This window comes from Bubalus kerabau, chromosome 13 (assembly GCF_029407905.1).
Source record: "Bubalus kerabau isolate K-KA32 ecotype Philippines breed swamp buffalo chromosome 13, PCC_UOA_SB_1v2, whole genome shotgun sequence".
NCBI classification, from domain to species: Eukaryota; Metazoa; Chordata; class Mammalia; order Artiodactyla; family Bovidae; genus Bubalus; species Bubalus kerabau.
Window position 1 is genome coordinate 74343992 of NC_073636.1, and position 19877 is coordinate 74363868.

At 49.0% G+C, this 19877-nt stretch overlaps 1 protein-coding gene and 1 long non-coding RNA gene across 2 annotated transcripts in view; one reads left to right on the forward strand and one right to left on the reverse strand.

The window, feature by feature from the left end:
- The window catches only part of SDC4 (syndecan 4), a 21409-nt gene extending 13882 nt beyond the window's left edge, over window positions 1-7527 (reverse strand). The window contains exon 1 of the mRNA XM_055545104.1: window positions 7397-7527. Coding sequence (XP_055401079.1) covers window positions 7397-7465 — 69 coding nt within the window. The 5' untranslated portion in view covers window positions 7466-7527. The remainder of the gene's footprint in view (window positions 1-7396) is intronic.
- LOC129625997 (uncharacterized) overlaps window positions 1-17934 on the forward strand; it is a 23420-nt gene extending 5486 nt beyond the window's left edge. Inside the window, exons 2-3 of the long non-coding RNA XR_008701690.1 lie at window positions 13988-14074; window positions 16871-17934. This is a non-coding gene — a long non-coding RNA (uncharacterized LOC129625997). The remainder of the gene's footprint in view (window positions 1-13987; window positions 14075-16870) is intronic.
- The last annotated feature ends 1943 nt before the right edge of the window (window positions 17935-19877 follow it).

Sequence of the window (19877 nt, forward strand, 5' to 3'; positions counted from 1 at the left end):
CCCCCATCTGCGTTCCTTCCAGCTGAGGGGATTAGTGCTCAAAGGGTCAGAGACTTGAGAAAAGTCATACAAGTAGTTGCATTGCTAGAAAGAGGGTGGTGCGTGGACGGGGAGGTGCTTTGCAAACTGTGAAGGGTCATGCCCTATAAAACGTATTTCTTGTGCTTCTGAGACCAGAGACTTAATCAACAGCCAATCAGGCCCCTTGAGAATGTGGAAGAGAGAAAGGTCCAGAGATGAGCAGAGATCTGTGCAAGCTCCCACAGCTTAGAGCACCTGTTCTAAGCAGAGAGAGACAGAGGAGAAACCACTGTACTTTTCCAAAAGAGAAAATGGCAGTGACCAGAGACACTTGAAACTCAACTGAGCCCCTGAGTCCCCAGAGTATTTCCTGACCTGCCTTGAGGATGAACAAAGTATCTAGGAGACCAGAAGATACCACCCACCACCAATACAGGATCTGGTGTGCTGGTCCAGGAAGGGTTAAGCCAGGTCTGGGGATGGGAGTTGGGGTGGGGCGGGGTTCAAATGTCCGCCCTGCCCACTCCAAGGTCGGGTTACTCCAAACACAATAGCTCAGGAGAGAAGCCAGGCCTGGCACTGCCAGTGGCTTTTTCACCAATCCCCCCTCCCCCAACCCAGGGCAGCCCATTCCCAGAGCCAGGGCTCCAGGACGGAGGGACGCCAGCTGCTGGTGGGAAGGGTAAGGGTCAGGGAAACTTCTAGAGCCTCTGGACATCTCCCTGCCAGAGGCTGATGCCGTGGCATCCTTGTCACTAACAGCCTGATGATCTTGGGAGATTCCTTCTCGGGGCCTCGGTTTCCCCACCTATACAAGACGGTTCTCAAACAGACAAGCCTTCCTCTGTCTGCAGGCCTGGTAACCAAGCTGGGCACTGTTCCGATTACCGGTGGAGACGGCCGGGGAGGGGGCTGGCTCCCTCAGGGGCCGAAGAGACAGAGGTGCATTGAAGCCGGGCTTGTAATCTAGCAGCGGATCCCAGGTTCCCGCTGGATCTGAGGGCGGCCCGTAAACAAGCCTCCCGTGTTCTCTAGAGCCAAGCCGATATCTCCTGTCTCGGCCAATTAGGTCCGCCCTGGGTGCTGGCTTCCTGCCCCTTCCCAGCCTCCCCACCGCCTCTCAGGGAAGCCACTGCTCCCGATCGGGTCAGCCTGTCCCACAGACATCTCCTGGCCAGGCTTCCCCAGGGCCAGGAGTGTCCCAGCCGTTGGTCACCCCTGCCCCCACGCCCCGAGGTGGACTAGTACAGCCAGTCCCCACAGGCCGGGCCCCACCGAGTCACTCTTTCCACACATACCAGCCGATCCCTGCCTCCCCTTTCCATTACCCCAGGTGTCACCTGACTAGCAGCCCCTGCCACTGTGCCAGACAAAACTGGGGCAGCCGAGCTCGGGGCCCGAAGGAGGGGGAGGGGAGGCGCAGAGTAAGACAGCGGGGAGGGGGCGCTGACTCCCAGGGCCTGACCCAGGGCGGGCCCACGGAAGGCTGAAGCTGGAAAGAGCTGATCAGATCGCAGATGATCTTCTGGGGACGCCTGGAGCCCTAGGAGAGGCAGGAAAAGTTCTGAACCCTAAGAACCACAACCACTGGTTCTTATTTTTCAACCTGCACTCAGACACTGCCTCCTCAAGCCACCCAGGTTAAGAACTCTTGTCTAGCCGCTAATAATAAACTAAACTTAAGCCAGACCTTTACACAGAAGTTTGCCAAACGCCCGTGATGGCCCGGGAGTGACACACGTGTTTGCTAGAGGATGCTGGGGCTCACACCGGCCCAGTGACTTATTAACTAACTTGTGTGTCCCGGACTGAGCCGCAGAGCTGGGTTTCTCTGACTGAAACGTACCCATTTTCCAGTCATCTCGCCTCCCAGGGACAGGGCCCGGAGGGGATGTGCCCAAAGGTCACCCATGAGTTAATAACAAACCCGACCAAGAAGTCAGGTTTATTGAACTCAGGGTTAAATTAGGCTCCAACTGTTGACACATGCCTTCCCCAAGCTCCCTAGGCATCAGGAGGTGAAAACATCTGAAAACTGGCTTTCCAGAACACTGTATCTTTTCTATCCACCATCGCACCCCCTCCCCCGCCAAACCCTGGGGTTTTTTTTTTTTGCAATTCCCTTGGCCTCCGGACTGGAAACAACTCCAGCCCTCCTCTTACAGGACAACGCTTAGCCAGGACCGAGCACGTCCCAAGAGGTTCCCAGCCCCCTGTCCCTTCTCCCTCCTGGCTGAAAATTGCTCAACAGGGGGGTTCCCACTGATCCCTGCAGGAGGGGTGGGGCAGTCAGGAACTGGTTCTTGTTTAAATATCAACCCATCCAGTAATTAGCAAAGGGCCCACTTCTAAGACAAACAAATAGGAGATTTGGGCTCCATCAGCCAGCCCCACCCTAGACTCCTCCCCACCCACCTTGCAGCTGTTGGGGGGAAGGGAGAGAGCTTTCCAAGGGGCCTCTGGGGGTGGGATCCCCAAAAGGAAAGGACCATCTGGCATCAAGGCGGCCTGGGCAAAGCTGGGAACCGTGGCTAAGAACGCCTCCCATTTACCAGGCCAGATTCTAAGAGCTTCAGTTGCAGCCTTGTTATCTCCAACAAGGCTCTCTACAATCCCGTTCTTACAGACCAGAGAGCTAAGGTCCCAAGCCATGGAGCTAGTAAGAGGGGGCCTTCACAGCTCTGGAGTCAGGTCTACTTAACTCCAAATCAGTGTTCCAAAGCCCTCCGGCCAACAGCCAATCCCAAGAAGAGGGCGTCAGAGAATTCTGGGGTCAAGTCAAGTCTGGACTATACTATGCTCCATAAACTCAGACCAATTGCAACCTCAGTTTTGCTTTAAGGCTAGGGGGCAGAGCACTACACTCTCTGCAGAGGTCTCTCTCTCTATATATATATTGTTTTAAGTAACTTTTTAAAAATTGAAGTATAGTTGATTTACAATGTGTTAATTTCTGTACAGAAAAGTGATTCAGTTAAACATATATATATATATTTTAATATTCTTTTCCATTATGATTTATCACAGGATGTTGAATATAGTTCCCTGTGCTATACAGGAGGCTCTTATCGGTTATCCATTCTATGTATGATAGTTTGCACCTGCTAACCCCAAATTCCCAATCCATCCCTTCCCCCGCTCCCTCTTCCCACCTTGGCAACCACAAGTCTTGCAGAGGACAATTTGGAGAACTGGCTGAACTCTACCCTGTCAGAGTCCACAGCTGGGCAAGGGCCTGTGAGGGTCTGGGGCCTAGGGCTCGTATTTTCTGTGTGTCTCTTCAAGGCCCTGGACACTGGCTTGACTATCCTTAACAGCCCCTAAAGGGGGTGCCAATTCCAACATCCCCAGGAGGCCGAAAGGAAATGGGGGTGACTCAGGCAGGCCAGCTATGGCTCTCCTCCAGTGACTCACAGAGCCCTGTCCAGCCCCTTCCCCCAATTTTAAGTAGTCACTTGAAAATCATACCCACCAGTCTGGGAGGCCTCGGAGAGCTAGGAGCCAACTCCTCCCTAGAAGGAACTGGGGCGCGAAGCCCAGCCTGGCTCCCCCAGTCCCTCATTTAGGCCGGGTCAGCACTCCAAGTCCTTGGAAAAGCCTTCTGTTTCCAGGAGCTGGCGATGGCAGGAGCTGAATGTCTCCACCACCCACCTCCCCAACATCGCTTCTCCCGTAGGCTCTTTACCAAGGAGGCTGAGAAAGCGCTCCCTGTTCCCCACTAGAAAGGACCTACAAGAGGGTTTTGGAGGCTTCCAGACTTGGGGACACTGAGACCCAGAGGGCATGGGTGCTCAAGGTCAACCAGCGATTCAGAAGGAGGGACCCAAGGCATCTGCCTTCAAAGCCAGCCAACTTCCTCATGTGCAATGTTCTCTGAGGACCTGCAAATCAGACAGCCTGTGTGACCTGTCAGACCTGGTTCAGACCTTGGCAGGCCCCTCCATTCCTCTGAGCATCACTTTCCTGTAAAAGTGAAGCTAGTAATACCTACGATACCTACCTCACAGTATCACGGGAGGCATCCGTATCAGTAATAAACAACCTCAGTGCGCCTTTTAGCGTGAAGTTACAAGAACACATTTATTTGTTCATTCATACAGACATTTCCGGGCCAGGTATTTCACTGAAAATCCACAGAGCAGAGTTCCTGTGTGCATGGGTGGAAGGGGGGTAGGGGATGAGGGCTCAGAATTTGATGGAAGATGTTAATGCTCCTTGTGAATCATAAGCCTCTTCAAGGGAGTGAATGCCTGAGATGTCTTTATGGTTCCCACTGCCCTTTCAAAGAATAGGTACTTAATTATTAATAGACTATCCAAGCTGGAAAGGGCTGTCTATTCAGTTCAAATTCCATTTTACAGATGGGGAATGTCAACCCAGAGAGAGAAAGAGACCCAATCTCACACCCTCCAAAGTAAAGCTCAAATATTTTCCTATCATAGCTCTCTGAGCTTCTAAGAATTCCAAAGGGCTCTCTTTGGCCACTTAAGGGTCCTAGACCCCCCTGGGCTTCCGCTCCTAACCCTACTTCTGTGCAATCAAGGAGAAACCTCTCAAGAAGACCAGAAAGGTCTCTTAGCTGAAGTACACGGGGTGGTGGGGGACACTTCCAGAAGTGACTGGGCCAGGTGCCATGTCCATGCCCCTGGGCAGCAACACCGCTGGAGGGGGCGGGTGGTGGGGGTCCTGTGGCAGCTCCCAAAACAAGGCTGTCTTTAATTGGCCAAGGAGGAAGTGGCAGGAAGGTAGATCAGGGGAATGCTTTCCAGCTGGACAGGAAGAACTGGTTTAGGCCCGCAAGCCCCGCCAAACACAGAAGAGGCTGTGGCTCAGGCTGGGTTCCCTTCCCAAAACCTGTGGTACCGAGGGGGATATGGTGGGTGGCAGGGGGCAGACCCAAAATTTGCAAAGTGCTCCCAACAGCACTATTGGAGGGGGACGACAGGACAGAGATTCTGATGGCCTGGGAGCTCTCTGCTACCCAAAGATGGTACCACTTTACCACTTGTAAAGTGGGCATAATATAATCCCCACATGCTAGGCCTTTCATGAGACTAAAACACACCAGGACTTGGTCTACGGAGAGCACTCCATAAATGACAGCTGTTATCAGCCCCACCCTTCTCCCTGGGCCTCAGTTTTCTCTGCAAAAAAAGGAAAGGGCTGACCACCAGATCATCTCTGTGGTCTAATCCAACCGTGACTAGGTCTGATTTTTCCATCTACAGCCCTGGGAGGAAAGGCACTGAGAGGGGAGATAAAAGGGGAAGCCCTGTGACCCAGTTCGAGGTGGAAGACCTTGTAACATTAGCCAGGAAGGGAGTGCTGAGGTCAGGGTGGGAGAGACGGACACCTCTCTCAGGAAGCAGCTGCCCAGGGCTCACTTCTCCTGCAGCTCAGGGGTCACCACCTGCCCTCCCCTAAACCACATCCTTCTGACAGCCCCTGGGGCACAGCTGCCTGCCTCTCTCGCCACACACCATCCCCCGCCCCCCCACCACCTGCAGGCTCGGCAACCCCTGAGCCAAGACTGACATGTGACTGTCCATGCCGTGACCTTTCAACCTCCAGGGTCTTTTCCCTTTTCCCCAGTCCACCCAGGCTGGTGGGACGCGCCACGCTGTTCCTTTGGAAACCTCCACCACTGTGACACCAACACATCCTTCAGGGCCTAGTTTAGAGCGCTGCCTGGGGGAGCAGCAGGCTTGGGTTCGAGTCCTGATTCAGCCACTCATCTTTTGACAAGCTTGCGCCTCTTAGTTTGGGGAGGTCATCACCTTACTTGGGGCCTCGGTTTCCTTCTCCCTCGAATTCTCGGTGGCTGGCCAGCCCCAAATCTTTATCTACTCTTTATCTACTCTAAACTAGTTTTGAGGATGGCACACAACTGCAGCCACTCAGAGTGGCATCAGACTACACGTCAGGATAGGAGCAAAAGATTAAAAAAGGGATGTGGAGGCCTGGCTGCCTCATTTGCATCTGACTCAGCCCCTTATCAGCTGTGACCTTGGGCAGGTTGGTTAACCTCTCTAGCATCAGGACGAGTTTAAAACGGTAAACACAAGGGCTGAACTAAACTAGTTGATAGAGCCATTACAACAGCTATGAGAAAGCTATTAGAACAGCTCCTTAAGCACTGAAGGCTTGCTGTCATCACTCAGGGCTGCAACTGTTATCTGGGGGGTGGCGAGGAAGGGGGTCCTGGGGAGGGGAGGGGGCGTATAGCTCAGGGTCTCAAATGAAGCCTGCCAGGCAGAAAGGACTTATTCTAAGTCATCCCAGAGAAATGGGAGCCCCACTGAGAACTGATATTAAGATTAAATGCCACTTGCTCTTCCCAAAACAGAGGTTTAAGGGTACCAAAGAGGCCAGGCTTGTCGGGGGGCAGGGTCAGACAGCCTCTCTCAGAAATTTCTGTGGCCCAGTTTCCCAGAGGAGATGGCCTCCCTCCTTCCCAACTGACCGCTGGGATGAATGGAGCTTCTGGTGGGCCCAGGGCTTTGGACACTATGACAGGGACCTGTTAAGTGGGGAGACCAGTAAAGGACCAGTAAGGAGGTTATTCAAGGCTCACAGAGACCTTCTCTTCCCCCAGTCCCCCTTCACCCCACCCAAAGGTGAGTGCTTTGGGTTTTCCCAGCAGTCAGATCAGTGGAAATAAACGCTCTTCCGGCAGAAAGCAGAGGCTCAACTCTGGCGAAGTTCTGAGCTTACACAGTCCCTCCAGTCTGCCCCGGAAAGATCAGAGTCCCAACTTTGTACCGACCCTATAGAAGCACTGCTCACCTCCCACCCCAGTCCCCCAGACTCTTTGGGACTCAGAAGGGGGCAGGGCCTTGCCCAAAGTCATAGGCCAGTGGCAGGGCTGCGGCCAAACCTGAGGTCAGGGCTCAGTCCTCTACCCCGGTGCGTGAAACAAGGCCCCTCAGAACCCTGCACCCCTCCCCCTTCCGAGTACACGCAGCCCCCTCTTCATGTCGAGGCCATCTCGGATTCTGGAGGGCGCGGAGGGGATCAGGGCGCGAGCCTGCCCTGGGATCACCGGGGAAGGGGCGAGACGGTGAGGGGAGGCGAGGTGACACCAGCTTAGTCACGTCCGAGCCTGGAGCCCGCGGCGGGGCTGAGGCCAGGGGGAGGCGAGAAGCGCAACAGGCTGGGGGCGCACCGTGCGCGGAGGGGTCACCCCACTCCTCGTCCCGGAGCCTCCCTGGGACCCCAGGGCAAAGTTTCCAACAAAGTTTCCCTGGTCTAGTTGGGGACGGCACACTCCCCCGATTGCCCGCCCCTGGACCGCTCCGTAGGATCCCAGAACAAAGACGATACCGGTCCGCCACCCCGCCCCCCGGCCCCCACTCGGGGATCTCCAAGCACCTACCGACTCGGCGGCGGCGGCGGGGACGCCCACGAGGAGCAGCAGCAGCGCGAGCAGGCGGGCGGGGGCCATGGTACCTCGGTCCGCAGAGGGCGCGCAGGCGGGTGGCCAGGGCTGGCGCGCGTCCCTTCTTATAGGCAGTGATCGGCCCCCGCCCCCGGCCCCGCCCCGGCCCGCCCCCGCTGCCCGCACCCCGCCCGGAATTCCCCCGCGAAAGCTGAGCCACCGGGGTGCTGCTCCTACCCGCCCCGTTGGAGACCCGAGGGACCCGCCCGGTGGGCGCCTGCCGCTCAGTCCATCCAGTCTCTGGCCTCCAGCAGCCCGGATCCCCGACCCCCTGCTAGGCAGGTGATCCGAGAATGCTGTGCACAAACCCATTTTATAGTTGGGGAAACTGAGGCCCATAGACCGGAAGGACTTGCCCAGAGCCGTGAATTTAGATCAGCGCCCTTCCAGATGGGTACATTCTCTGAAAATGGGCAACAATCGCCGGCTGTTTTCAGACTGGAGTCAGAAGGCACTTTTCTGTAAAGAGCTAAATGTTTTAGGCCTGGATGGTCTCTGTCACAATTACTCAAACTCTAGCTTTGCAGCACGAAGGCAACCTTAAATACTTAAAGGAAAGAGAGTGGACTCTGAAATTTGAATTTCATATAATTTTCACGTGTCATGAGATAGGATTCTTTTGATTTTTTCCCTTTCCTTTAAATATGTAAAAGCATTCTTTAAAAAAAAAATAAAGGTTCATTTTTATTTATTTATTTGCACACGCTGGGTCTTGGTTGAAGCTCACAGGATCTTTAGTTGTGGCAAGCAAACTCTTGGCCTGCACCATGTGGGATCTAGTTCTCTCACCAGGGATGGAACCCAGGCCCCCTGCATTGGGAGTTCAGAGTCTTAGCGGCTGGACCATCAGGCAGGTCCCTGTAAAAGCATTCTTAGTGGGCTGAGCATAAACAAGCTAGGGGTGGGCTTGTTGGTCTTAGGGTGGCTGACCTCTGTTTTAAGGGATTTGTTTTCTTGATATTGAACTTCTAAAAAGTTTGATCTCTTTGAGAGCTGTTTGGCAAGTTCATCTTTTTAAAAAAATATTTATTCGCTTGGCTGTGCAAGGTCTTAGTTGTAGCATGCAAAATCTTTAGTTGTGGCATGTGAGCTCTTGTGTGTTACCTGCTCAGTTGTGTCCGACTCTTCAGGACGCTATGGCCTTCATTGAGGTGTATGGGATCTAGTTCCTGACAAGGGATCAAATCCAGCATCCCTGCATTGGGAGCTTGGAGTCTTAGCCACTGGACCACCAGGAAAGTCTCTGGCAAGTTTATCTTAATTCTCAGATCCCACCTTTTGTATAAGACAGTATCATGTTCACATTACCCTCTGCATATCCTCCTTACTTTCTGTGTGTGTGTGTGTGTGTGTGTGTGTGTGTGTATGTGTGAGGAAGGGTTTGGTAAAATCCTCTGAGGTCCCAAGTACAAGTACTATTGGAATTATTAGGGGGAAGTATCATATGACAATCAAAGTGCCAAGGATGATGTATACATACATACATATTTGTATACATACACACACACACACACACACACACACACACACATATATATATATAGCATATGGGACTTCCCAGGTGGCGCTAGTGGTAAAGAACCTACCTACCAATGCAGGAGACATAAGAGACATGGGTTGGATCCCTGGGTGGGGAAGAGCCCCTGGAGGAGGGCATGGCAACCCATTCCATTATTCTTGCCTGGAGAATCCCACAGGGTTGCAAAGAGAAGGACACAAATAAAGCAACTTGGCACGCACACCAATGGCATATATTTATATCTTTACAGCATATATGTATATATCCCATAAAGATATACGTACATATAAATCTATCTTTCCAAGACTGAAGCATGGCTTCAGAAGCAGAGTATTTGGCCCCTGTTGGCATATAATGAATTGATATACTTTGTGGAGAGTTGGGAATAACTTCCTCTTTTCCATCCTTTGCTGCTGCTGCTGCTGCTAAGTTGCTTCAGTCGTGTCCGACTCTGTGTGACCCCATAGACGGCAGCCCACCAGGCTCCCCCGTCCCTGGGATTCTCCAGGCAAGAACACTGGAGTGGGTTGCCATTTCCTTCTCCAATGCATGAAAGTGAAAAATGAAAGTGAAGTCGCTCAGTGGTGTCCGACTCTTCGTGACCCCATAGACTACAGCCTACCAGGCTCCTCCATCCATGGGATTTTCCAGGCAAGCGTACCGGAGTGGGGTGCCATTGCCTTCTCCATCCCTTAATTATTATCAAAGGATGAAAAATCTTTTTGAAGCAGAGTCTTGACAGTAAAGTAAGCTTCCAACGCAGACCATGTTTTTCTCTACAGATTTAAAGTCCAGCAATTATTTTCAGCTCTTCTCAATATTCTTCCTTAGGATTTGGAAATAAACCAGGAAAATAAGTGACTTTTATGTCAGAATAAGAAATCCTTTTGCAAGTCAGATGGGTTTTGCAATCCTTGATTTCCACAGAATGGAAGGATAAGGTCTAATCTAGTTGTCAGTAGCTAGATCATTAAAAATAATTTTTTCACTATGCAATTTCAGTTACCTGTCATCACATCGCTCTAACAACACTCCTTTTGTTCCCACCATCTTCATTAAGTTGAAGGTTTCTCAGCACTGGCTGCCAGCCCTGTGCTGGTAAACGTGTAACAATACGTCGGGGGAGGTGGGAAGCGCTAACTTGCACCATTTGCCAATTTCTATGGTGTAAATACTACTACTCCTGGGCTGATTTCAAGCAACCAAGGTGATATCACTGAGTTGGTGACAGATAAGCAGTATTTCCACCACACAAATACAATAGAGGCAGATAATATCAAGAGTGTAGATAACAGTAAAATGTAGGGAAATAATTAGTAAGTGATGAGTGTGCTGAGTACTTATTTCCTTTGTCTTTAACACAGATAATTTAATTGCAAGTTCATATAATTTAGTTTTCCGGAGTCATTTTGTGAAACAATTACTCACAAATTCCCCCAAACTGAATTAGTACAAGCTGGCTTCAGTACACCACTTTGATAAAAAAAAAAAACCAACCAAACACGGGAATAAAATTATTGCAAAAAATCTACCTCATTCTAGCGCAAGCAACATTCATCCAGGAAAATGTGACTCATTGGTGGGGGTGGGGGGAAGCTTCCTTTTTTATTTTTTCTGTTAAATAATTATTTATCTAAGTTTGTAGGAGTGGTTTCATGAGTGTATACATGTGTCAAAATGTATGTTTTAAATATGTCATTTATTTTATGTCAATTATAGCACAATTAAGGGTTAAAATTTTCTCCTCTGACTTTTAAAAATGGAAATATGTGTACTTTTTTATTTCTTTTTTTTGCCTGTGCCAGGTGGCATGTGGGATCTTAGTTCCCTGTGTGTGTATACTCAGTCACTTCAGTTGTGTCTGACCCTATGGATTGGAGCCCACCAGGCTCCTCTGCCCATGGGATTCTCCAGGCAAAAATACTGGAGCAGGTTGCCATGCCACCTCCAGGGGATCTTCCCAACCCAGGGATCAAACCCATATCTGGCTGCATCTTCTGCATTGCAGGTGGATTTCTTTACCCTCTGGGCCACCTGGGAAGCCCTTAGTTCCCTATCCAGAGATCAAACCCATGTCCCCAGCACCAAGTGTTAACCACTGGACTACCAGTGAAGTCTTTATATTGTTTTGATCAATTACATTTATATGATAATTGTAATAATAGAAAATTAGTGCCTAGTGTTAAAGTCACAGAAAGTAAACCATGATCTAATTTACATGTAAGTAAATAAATATGTGCAGAGAATTATGATAAAATTATCCATATGTCATTAAACATAAAAAATACACTGTTGTAAAATACTGTGGGGGAACATGGAATAGAAATTTGAGTTCAAGTAGAAAAAGGAATTATGTAAAATTGCACTGTTAAAGAAGCTTGTTCAATTTTTTTTTTTTTTTTTAATTTGCCTGTGCTGTGTCTTAGTTGTGGCACTCCGGATCTTAGATCTTTGTTGTGGCATGCAGGATTTTTAGTTGCATCACGTGGGATCTAGTTCCTTGACCAGGGATCAAACCAAGACCCCCTGCATTGGGAGCATGGAGTCTTGGCCACTGGACCACCTGGGAAGTCCCCACATATATATATATATATATATATATATATATATATATATATATATATATATTTTTTTTTTTAATAGATAGTTGTAGCTATCAAATTGCTAGGGTACTTAACTCAGCTGGATACATACATTTAAGAATGATATAACCATTTCAAGGTATGAATTTACAACATGTTGGAAATTACAACCTTTTAACTATGCAAACTTTTGATGAACAAGGTTAGCTGTCAACTGAAAAATATGCCAGGAAGTACATAGCTTTTCCATTAGAAAGTAACTAGCAGAAGAGACTGAGGCATGCTAAGCTGAGACAATTAATGGAAGCTCTGCTATAAATCTATCCTAACCTTCTGAAATTAAGAAATTAATCTCTGCTTGCCGAAGTTCTGAGAATCTCTCTGAAGGCATCCAACATGTGTGAATGTAGTAATTTGTGAATTTTAAAACAGGATTTTAACTTGTGTTTCTTGGATTGGGGCTAAAAGTTCATGGATGGTCCCTACTTCTGTTGAGTATGTGTCTCCGTGTGAAGTTTTCTGGGGCATGTAATTTCAGAGTTTCTCTTCAGATCCACAAAGAAGTCCTGACCCTCAAAGAGTTAAAAGCAACTTGTTCTGAGCCCCTTTAAAAAGCTCTAACAGGTTTTTTTTCCCCTTGGCTCCTATAAAACCAAATGCAGTAGTTTAAAGTTTATAGAACCAAAGTTCCCGATTCCCTCCTCTAGACTGAGACATCAAGCCCAAGAAACTGCAACCAATCCGATCCTTAATGGCCCACCTCAAATGCCTTCTCCTCCAGGAAGCCTTCTCAGATCCCTCACTCTTTTCCTTCTAGCTCTCATCTCTCTTTCCCCTAAGACATCTTGTTCCATGTCTGTCTCTCTCCTTGAGCAGTCATCCTTTTCTTGCTCATGTTATAGTTAGAAATTAAGAGTCCAGGCTTCAGGCTCATAAAGATCTGGGCTATAATCCTGGCTGTGTGACCTGGGGCGGGGCCTTTTACCTCTCTGTGTCCCAGTTTCCTCATTTGTAACCTGGGAGTCCTTATGGTTCTTATATCATGAGTGTTGAGAGTATAGTTCTTAGCACATACCCTACACAGAGATGTTACCTGTTATCATTATCACAGAGGTCTCCCTCTGAGAATCTCGAGTTGGAAAGTTCCCTCCCCAACAGCTCTTCACACACAGTAAATAACAGGGAGTCATGTCACTATTTTCAGACCATCTGAGAGAGTGAGCCCTGGGGCCTTCACTCTCCCAGAATGGCACCAACCTTCCCTGGTCCTCTTTGCTCCATGCAAATCTCTCTTTAGCTCCAGATAATGACAGCCTGGGGTTTCCAGAGGCTGTATGGAATGTCCAGCCACTGCCTTGCATAACCACAGAAACTGGGAACACTGGGTTCAGAAGGACCCTCCCAGTCCGTTCTATCCAACAGCATCCCCACTGTGAGACAGGTGAACCAGGGCTGGAACAGTGAGTCAGCATCCACAGGTATTTTAAAGACTTCTCAAAACAGCCCTCCCCTCTTTCAGTCCCTCTTTCTCCTTGCCTTCCTTTATTTTTTGTCATAATACTTCCCTTACCGGACATCATACATTGATCCTTTTTCTTGTTTATCATCCACTTCAACACCAGACATAACCTCTACAAGAGCAGGGAAGTTGTCTTGTCCACAGAGAGACCCTGAGCCCCTGTGTGGATAAAATGATGAATGCCATTTGGCTGTTTCTCCGTAGGGGCTCAGGCATAGAAATTCATTCATTTGGTCATTTATCCAATAAACATCTTCTACGTGAAAGGCCTTTTGAAAAATCAAGAGATCCCATCCCTCCTCTTAAGCAGCTCCCTGATTAATGAACAGTAGCCACCAGGTGCTAAGAACCTATTGTATGCCAAGTTCAAGGCTGGCAACTTTATATGCACCTTCTCCCAAGGCTGGCAACTTTATATGCACCTTCTCCATGTTAGCACAATGCTTCTAAGTGCAAAGCGCAATGCTTTACTCAGGACTCCTTAAGAAAAAAAAGGGCTTGGGGGTTGTCCGAAGGATATAGGTGGGTTAAAGACTAAAACTGAAAGGAAGATATCAATAGCTGAGATGACTCCAAGAGCTGGCAGACTTATCTCCAGCTCTTGAAACCCGCCCAGTATTTATTTGAGGGTATCTCTTCTTCCTGGAGGTATGCCGCTGTCTCTTTTACAGACTTACTGGCTCTGTCTTCTGCGCTGCATTTGGGGGACAGCCAGTCTGATTGGCTTGGCCAGTAGCTTTCATTGTCTCCTTCAGGTCAGACCACTTCTTGGATTACTAACTGGCCTAGAGGGTGAACACCATCTAGCGTCTATCATATCCTAAGCAAAGGGTATGTTTAGTTAAAAGGGAGGGTGGAACATCATCCTCACTCTGACTCTGTAAAGTAATATTACTTCTATTTTACAGAAAACAGGCCTAGAGAGGAGAAATGACAACAAAGCTGTAGCAAAGCTGCCCTGGTTGACCTACAAATCCAGCATTGAGAAATACACGGTATCGTGGATAGCCCCTGAGATTTGGTGGTTGTTTGTTATGCAGTAACAGCTAACTAATACAGGATTGAAGTCAGGTTTCTTTGATTCTGTCTCAGTGTGTTGTCCCATTGACTTTTCAGCACTCATTTCTGTTCTCCCCACAAAATCATCTTTGAAGTATCTTGTCCTCAAAGGAGCAGAGGGGAAGACGCTGGGAAAGAGATTGGTCCCTGAGAACTTCCTGCATAATCAATTTGTGCTTTCCTTGCAGTTTCCCACTCTGACGGCTGAAGAAAAGGACAGATATTAACCATTCCAACATTCACAGAAAGCTGTGTAGTTCTTCAATGAGGTCTATGGGCTTCCCTGGTAGCTCAGCTAGTAAAGAATTTACCTACAATGCAGGAGACCCTGGTTGGGAATTTCTCCTGGAGAAGGGATAGGTTACCGACTCAGCATTCTTGGGCTTCCCTGGTGGCTCAGATGATAAAGAATCCACCTGCAATGCAGGAGACCTGCGCTCGATCCCTGGGTTGGAAAGATCCCCCAGAGGAGGGCATGGCAACCCATTCCAGTATTCTTGCCTGGAGAATTCCATGGACAGAGGACCCTGGTGGGCTACAGTCCATGGGGTCGAAAAGAGTCAGACACGGCTGAGCAGGCAAGCACAGCACAGGACAGCACAATGCATCTATAGGCTTTCCCTGGTGGCTTGGACAGTAGAGAATCTGCCTGCATTGCAGGAGACATGGGTTCAATCCCTGGGTGGGGAAGATCTACTGGAGAAAGAAATGGCAACACACTCTAGTATTCTTGCCTGAAAAACTCCATGGACAGAGGAGCCTGGTGGGCTACAGTCCATGGAGTCTCAAAGAGTCGGACACAACTGACAGCATCTGTACACCCCAAACAGTCCTAGAGGGTACCCATGGCTGGTGTTATTACAATCATTTAAAATAAGAACAAAAACTCAAAGAGATGATGAGTTGCCCAGGTTGAAGAGCTTCATCTAAACCCAGATCCTTTGGTTTCTAGCCCTGGGCTCTTTTCCATCACATCCTATTGCTTCTGAGTCCTTGGTAGAGAGCATCCTCTGGGCACTTAGATGTAGTCGGCACAGTGCCATGTGATTCACACCCCACAGCGCCAAGGGCTGGAGTGCAGTGGAGCAGGGCGCTTCCAACCTTTAGCCCATCACTTCCCTTCATTCAGCTCAGGAGCAGGGCGCTTCCAACCTTTAGCCCATCACTTCCCTTCACCTATCATTCAGCTCAGCTTGTTCAGCTTTCCTTGTTCCCATGCGGTCCTTTTCCCCGGCCTCTAGCCTCATCTGGTCAAGGTAGAGATAGCACAATTATTTCCTAGAGGCCACAGCAGTCAGAATCTGCTCTTTGCAAACAGCCAAAGCTGTTGGTACGACAGAAGGTAACAGGGCAGTGAGGTAAAGAACCTCCGGTTGAAACCTGGCTTGGCCATTTGATTTATTACATGGGCGATTTTTACAGCCCGGGTCTCGGGTCTCAGGTCCGCTCTCTCCGGTGAAGGAGAGTGAACGTGTGATGACACAGGGCTTGTAATCGATGTGCTGGTGCATCCTCGTTCTGGCTGGCGCCACTCATACTTCAGGGCCACTCCTTTCATGCTACTTCCTCAAACAGACATTCCCCCGAGGCCAAATTATGTAGCTGTCCAAATTCTTTAAGTGGCTTCCTGCATTGCATTCACTGCAGTTTATATTTATTCAATTATATCTTTTTAAAAATAATTTTATTTATGGCTGTGCTGGGTCTTGGTTGCTGTGTGGGCTTCTCTCTAGTTTCAGAGAGCAGGGGGCCTACTCTCTGATTGTTCAGTTCAGTTCAGATGCTCAGTCGTGTCCGACTCTCTGCAACTCCACAGACTGCAGCACGCCAGGCCTCCCTGTCCATCACCAACTCCCGGAGCCTACTCAGATTCATTTCCATCGAGTCGGTGATGCCAACTCTCTAGTTGTGCTGCGTGTGCTTCTCATTGCCGCGGCTTCTTTTGTTGCGGAGAATGGGCTCTAGAGCACTTGGACTTCAGTAGCTGTGGCTCCCAGGCTCTAGAACACAGACTCAATAATTGTGGCACACAGGTTTGGTTTGCTCCATGGCATGTGGGATCTTCCTTGATCAGGGATGGAACCCTGTTCTCTTGCACTGGCAGGCAGATTCTTTACCAATGAGCCACCAGGGAAGCCCTATTCAATTATTTCTTGATTTTCCTGCTTCATTGTGTATCTCTCCTGCTAGAAGCTCCCTGAAGAGAGGGACTGTCTGTTTTAACCACTTGACCACCAGGGAAGACCCAGCTATGTCTGTTTTAAATACCTAGATACTGGGACTTCCTTGGTGGTCCAGTGGTCAAGAATTTGCACTTCCACAGCAGAAGGATGCAAGTTTAATCCCCGATTGGGGAACTAAGATCCCACATGCCACAGCCAAAAAACAAAACAAAACAAAAACCCAGAGGCTAGCACAGTGCCTGAAACGTAGCAAGCACTCAATATTTGTGAATCTGCCCCCTGTCCCCCTTCTTCCCACCTACCTCCACCAAGCAAACCTGTTCGTCTCCTGGGGGATTGTAAAGTGAAAATAAACTGTAAGCCGGCAATCCTTGGGTGAGGCTGATGGTGTCACCTCCATCCCTCCCTTTGTCCACTCCAATCCTGCTACACTGATTTCTCTGCTCTCCTGTGAATATGCCAGTCTCATTCCTGCTTCAGTGCTTTGCGCTTGAGTTCCCTCTATCTGGAATATTCTCCCCAGTTGGCTTCCTCCTTTGCTTCCATCAGATCTCTGCTTAAACGGCACCTCTTTGGAGCTGGCAGGAGCCTGGTGTGCACCACGCTAGTCGAGTTCAGCAACAGGTTCAAGAGTTCCTCTGTGACCAGAAGAACAGTGATCAAGACAACCTGCCAGAAAAACTTGCAGCCTTTAAAGAGAAGTACATGGAGCCTGACCTCAACAATGAGGGCGAGACCGACCATCTGATGTCTTTTAAGAGGATGGAAGCTTGGGGTCCCCAAGATCCACCTGGAAATGAAGACTATGATCTCAGAGGTGACAGGCAGGGTCGGCCACACCATCTCTTGCTGATACTTCGTGAACATGAGACTGTCATGATGTTTGAAGGAAAAGCCAATGAGAGAAGCCCCAAGCCTGCTGGCCCCTCCAGAGAGAGACACTGCCAGTCTGCCTTGAGGACCCGCCTGGACCTGCCTCCCCCTCCTTCCTCCCCTCCCCATCTCACTGCTGTTCTTGACTCATTGTGATGTCTTATTCAATTTTTTTTTATTTTAAAAATAAATGCCACCTCTTCCAGTAGGGCTTTGCTGACGGCTATTTCTGAAGTGATTGTTCTCACCCTCCATCCTCGACTATCTGTCCCCTGACCCCTGTTTTTCTACAAAGTGCTTCTCACCACTTGATGTTAAATTTTATATTGCTGGTTGATTTGCTTATTGTCTGTCTCCTCCATGAGAAAATAAATTCTGGGAGATCACAGATCTTCTCTCTTTTTTTAAACGAGTAATTTAATGATTTATTTTCACCTGTGCTGGGACTTTGTTGCTGGGTGGGCTTTTTGCGGTGCTTGGGAGCTACTCTTCAATTGCCGTGCAAGGGCTTCTCACTGCGGTGGCTTCTCTTGTGGAGCACGTGCTCTAGGACACACGGGCTGCGGGAGTTGCAGCATGTGGGCGCAATGGTTGTGGCTCCTGTGCTCTACAGCACAAGCTCAATAGCTGTGGTGCTCGGGTTTAGTCTTTCCGCAGCACGTGGGATCTTCCCGGATCAGGGATCGAACCTATGTCTCCTGCATTGGGAGGAGGATTCTTTACCACTGGGCCACCCGGAAGCCCCCAGATCTTCTCTTACTCATTTTGATCATTTCTATCTATATACTCAGAGGGTTTTTTTTTTTTTTTTTTTTGCACATAGTAAATGCTGAATGAAATTTTATTCAATAAAAACATCTTTCCTCCCTAAAGCCCTGAATCCTTCAAGGTCAGAGCAAGGAGCAATTTCTAGGGAGGGGAAGGGAGTATAGTACAGGGTGGGGTCAGAAAACCTGAAGGGCTGGGGCGACTGTTTCAGAAAATTTCAATTCTCTGCAGGGTGTCTTTGACCTGGGTAATCAATCCCTGGAAAAGAGTTCTTTAAAAAAAAATTATTGATGGATTGATTTTTGGCTGTACTGGGTCTTCATTGTTGCACAGGCTTTTCTCTAGTTGTAGTGAGCGTGGGCTACTCTCTAGTTTCTCTGTACGCAGTAGCTTCTCATTGTGGTAGCTTCTCTTGTTACGGCTCTAGGGCACAGTAATGGCAGCATATGGACTTAGTTGCTCTGTGGCGTGTGGGATCTTCCTGGACCAGGGATGGAAACCACGTCTCCCGCATCAGCAGGCTGATTCTTTAACACTGAGCCACCCGGGAAAGCCCTGGAGAAGAGTTCTTGATTCAAGAGAAACAACACCTTCTCTGCTTGGAGGCCCAGCTGGAATGCTTGACATGGTCCATCCTTCACAGAGATGTGATCTGTACAAAGCACTGATCGCGGAGCACAAAACACAGAAAACCAGCTCCTTGACTGCCTCTGAAGTAAAGAAGTGGGAGGCTGGAGAGGAAAGATGAGCACTCCAGAGGGTTCTTTACTCTGATCATTCCAACTGACAAGACCGACCACCTCCCAGCTGTGCATAGAGTTGTGTCACTTCCTTCTCCGAGCCTTGGTTTCCTCATCTGTAAAATGGAGAAAATGTGTATACCTACCTCCCCATGACTGTTGGGATATTGAGATCAAGTAAGTGAAAGCTCTATTGGTCCAGTAGTTAAGACTCATGGTCTTTAGTGGTAAAGACTACGCACTTCCAGTGCAGGGGGCCCAGGTTCGATCCCTGGTCAGGGAACTAAGATCCCACATGCTGTGTGGTGCGGCCATAAATACATAAATAAAAATGAAAGCTCTGTGTAAACTGCAACGTTCAGTGCACTTTCTATCGTGCACTGGGAACAGGTGTGCGTGGAGTCAGGCTGGCTGGGTTGGGGTTCATGCTCTACTGTCACTGGCAGTGTGGTCTTGGGTAAACAGGGTCCTTTTTCTCAGCCTCAGGCTCTTCATCTGTTAAGCGGGACTATTCATTGTCTTTACAGTTCACAGGTCAGTTTTGGAAATCGAATAAAGATTAAATGAGATAATATAAGTGTCTGGCACACAGTAGGTGCTCAGCAAACATCCTTCCCCAGCAACAGAGGAACACGCAGCCCTTAAAACCCTGGGAGTAACAAGGGGTTCTCAATCCAGAAGAAAAAACAAGCAGGTGGTGAACGAGCCCCCTCCGGTTTCTCTTTTAAGAGAGTGACTCACTGGCCAGAGTCCAGGTTGATCACCGAGGCAGAGGACAGACAGCCAAACACTAGCCTCCCACATGGAGTTTCCAAAATATGCAAGCGCAGAGTTGCATAACCTGAGACACTTGTCTCGCTGAAGTGTTTTCCCGCAAATCTTCCCTGAAAAAGATCACGTGCTTGGGGGGCTGTAGAGCAACCTGGGGGAGGAGGAAGGGAGAAAGGGAGGAGCTTGGAGACCTCTGGGGTGGGGTGGGATTAGAAAGAGAAGGTATCAACATTTACTGAGCTCCTGCTGTATACCAGGCACTGGGGCTCCCTCAGGGCTCACTCTGTTATCTACTTAGATCTTTGCCATAAATCTGGGAGAACAGCTTTTACCACTCACACATTCCAAGGGAAGAAATAATAACAATAATTAATATCGCTGATGTTTACATAACACTGACTACG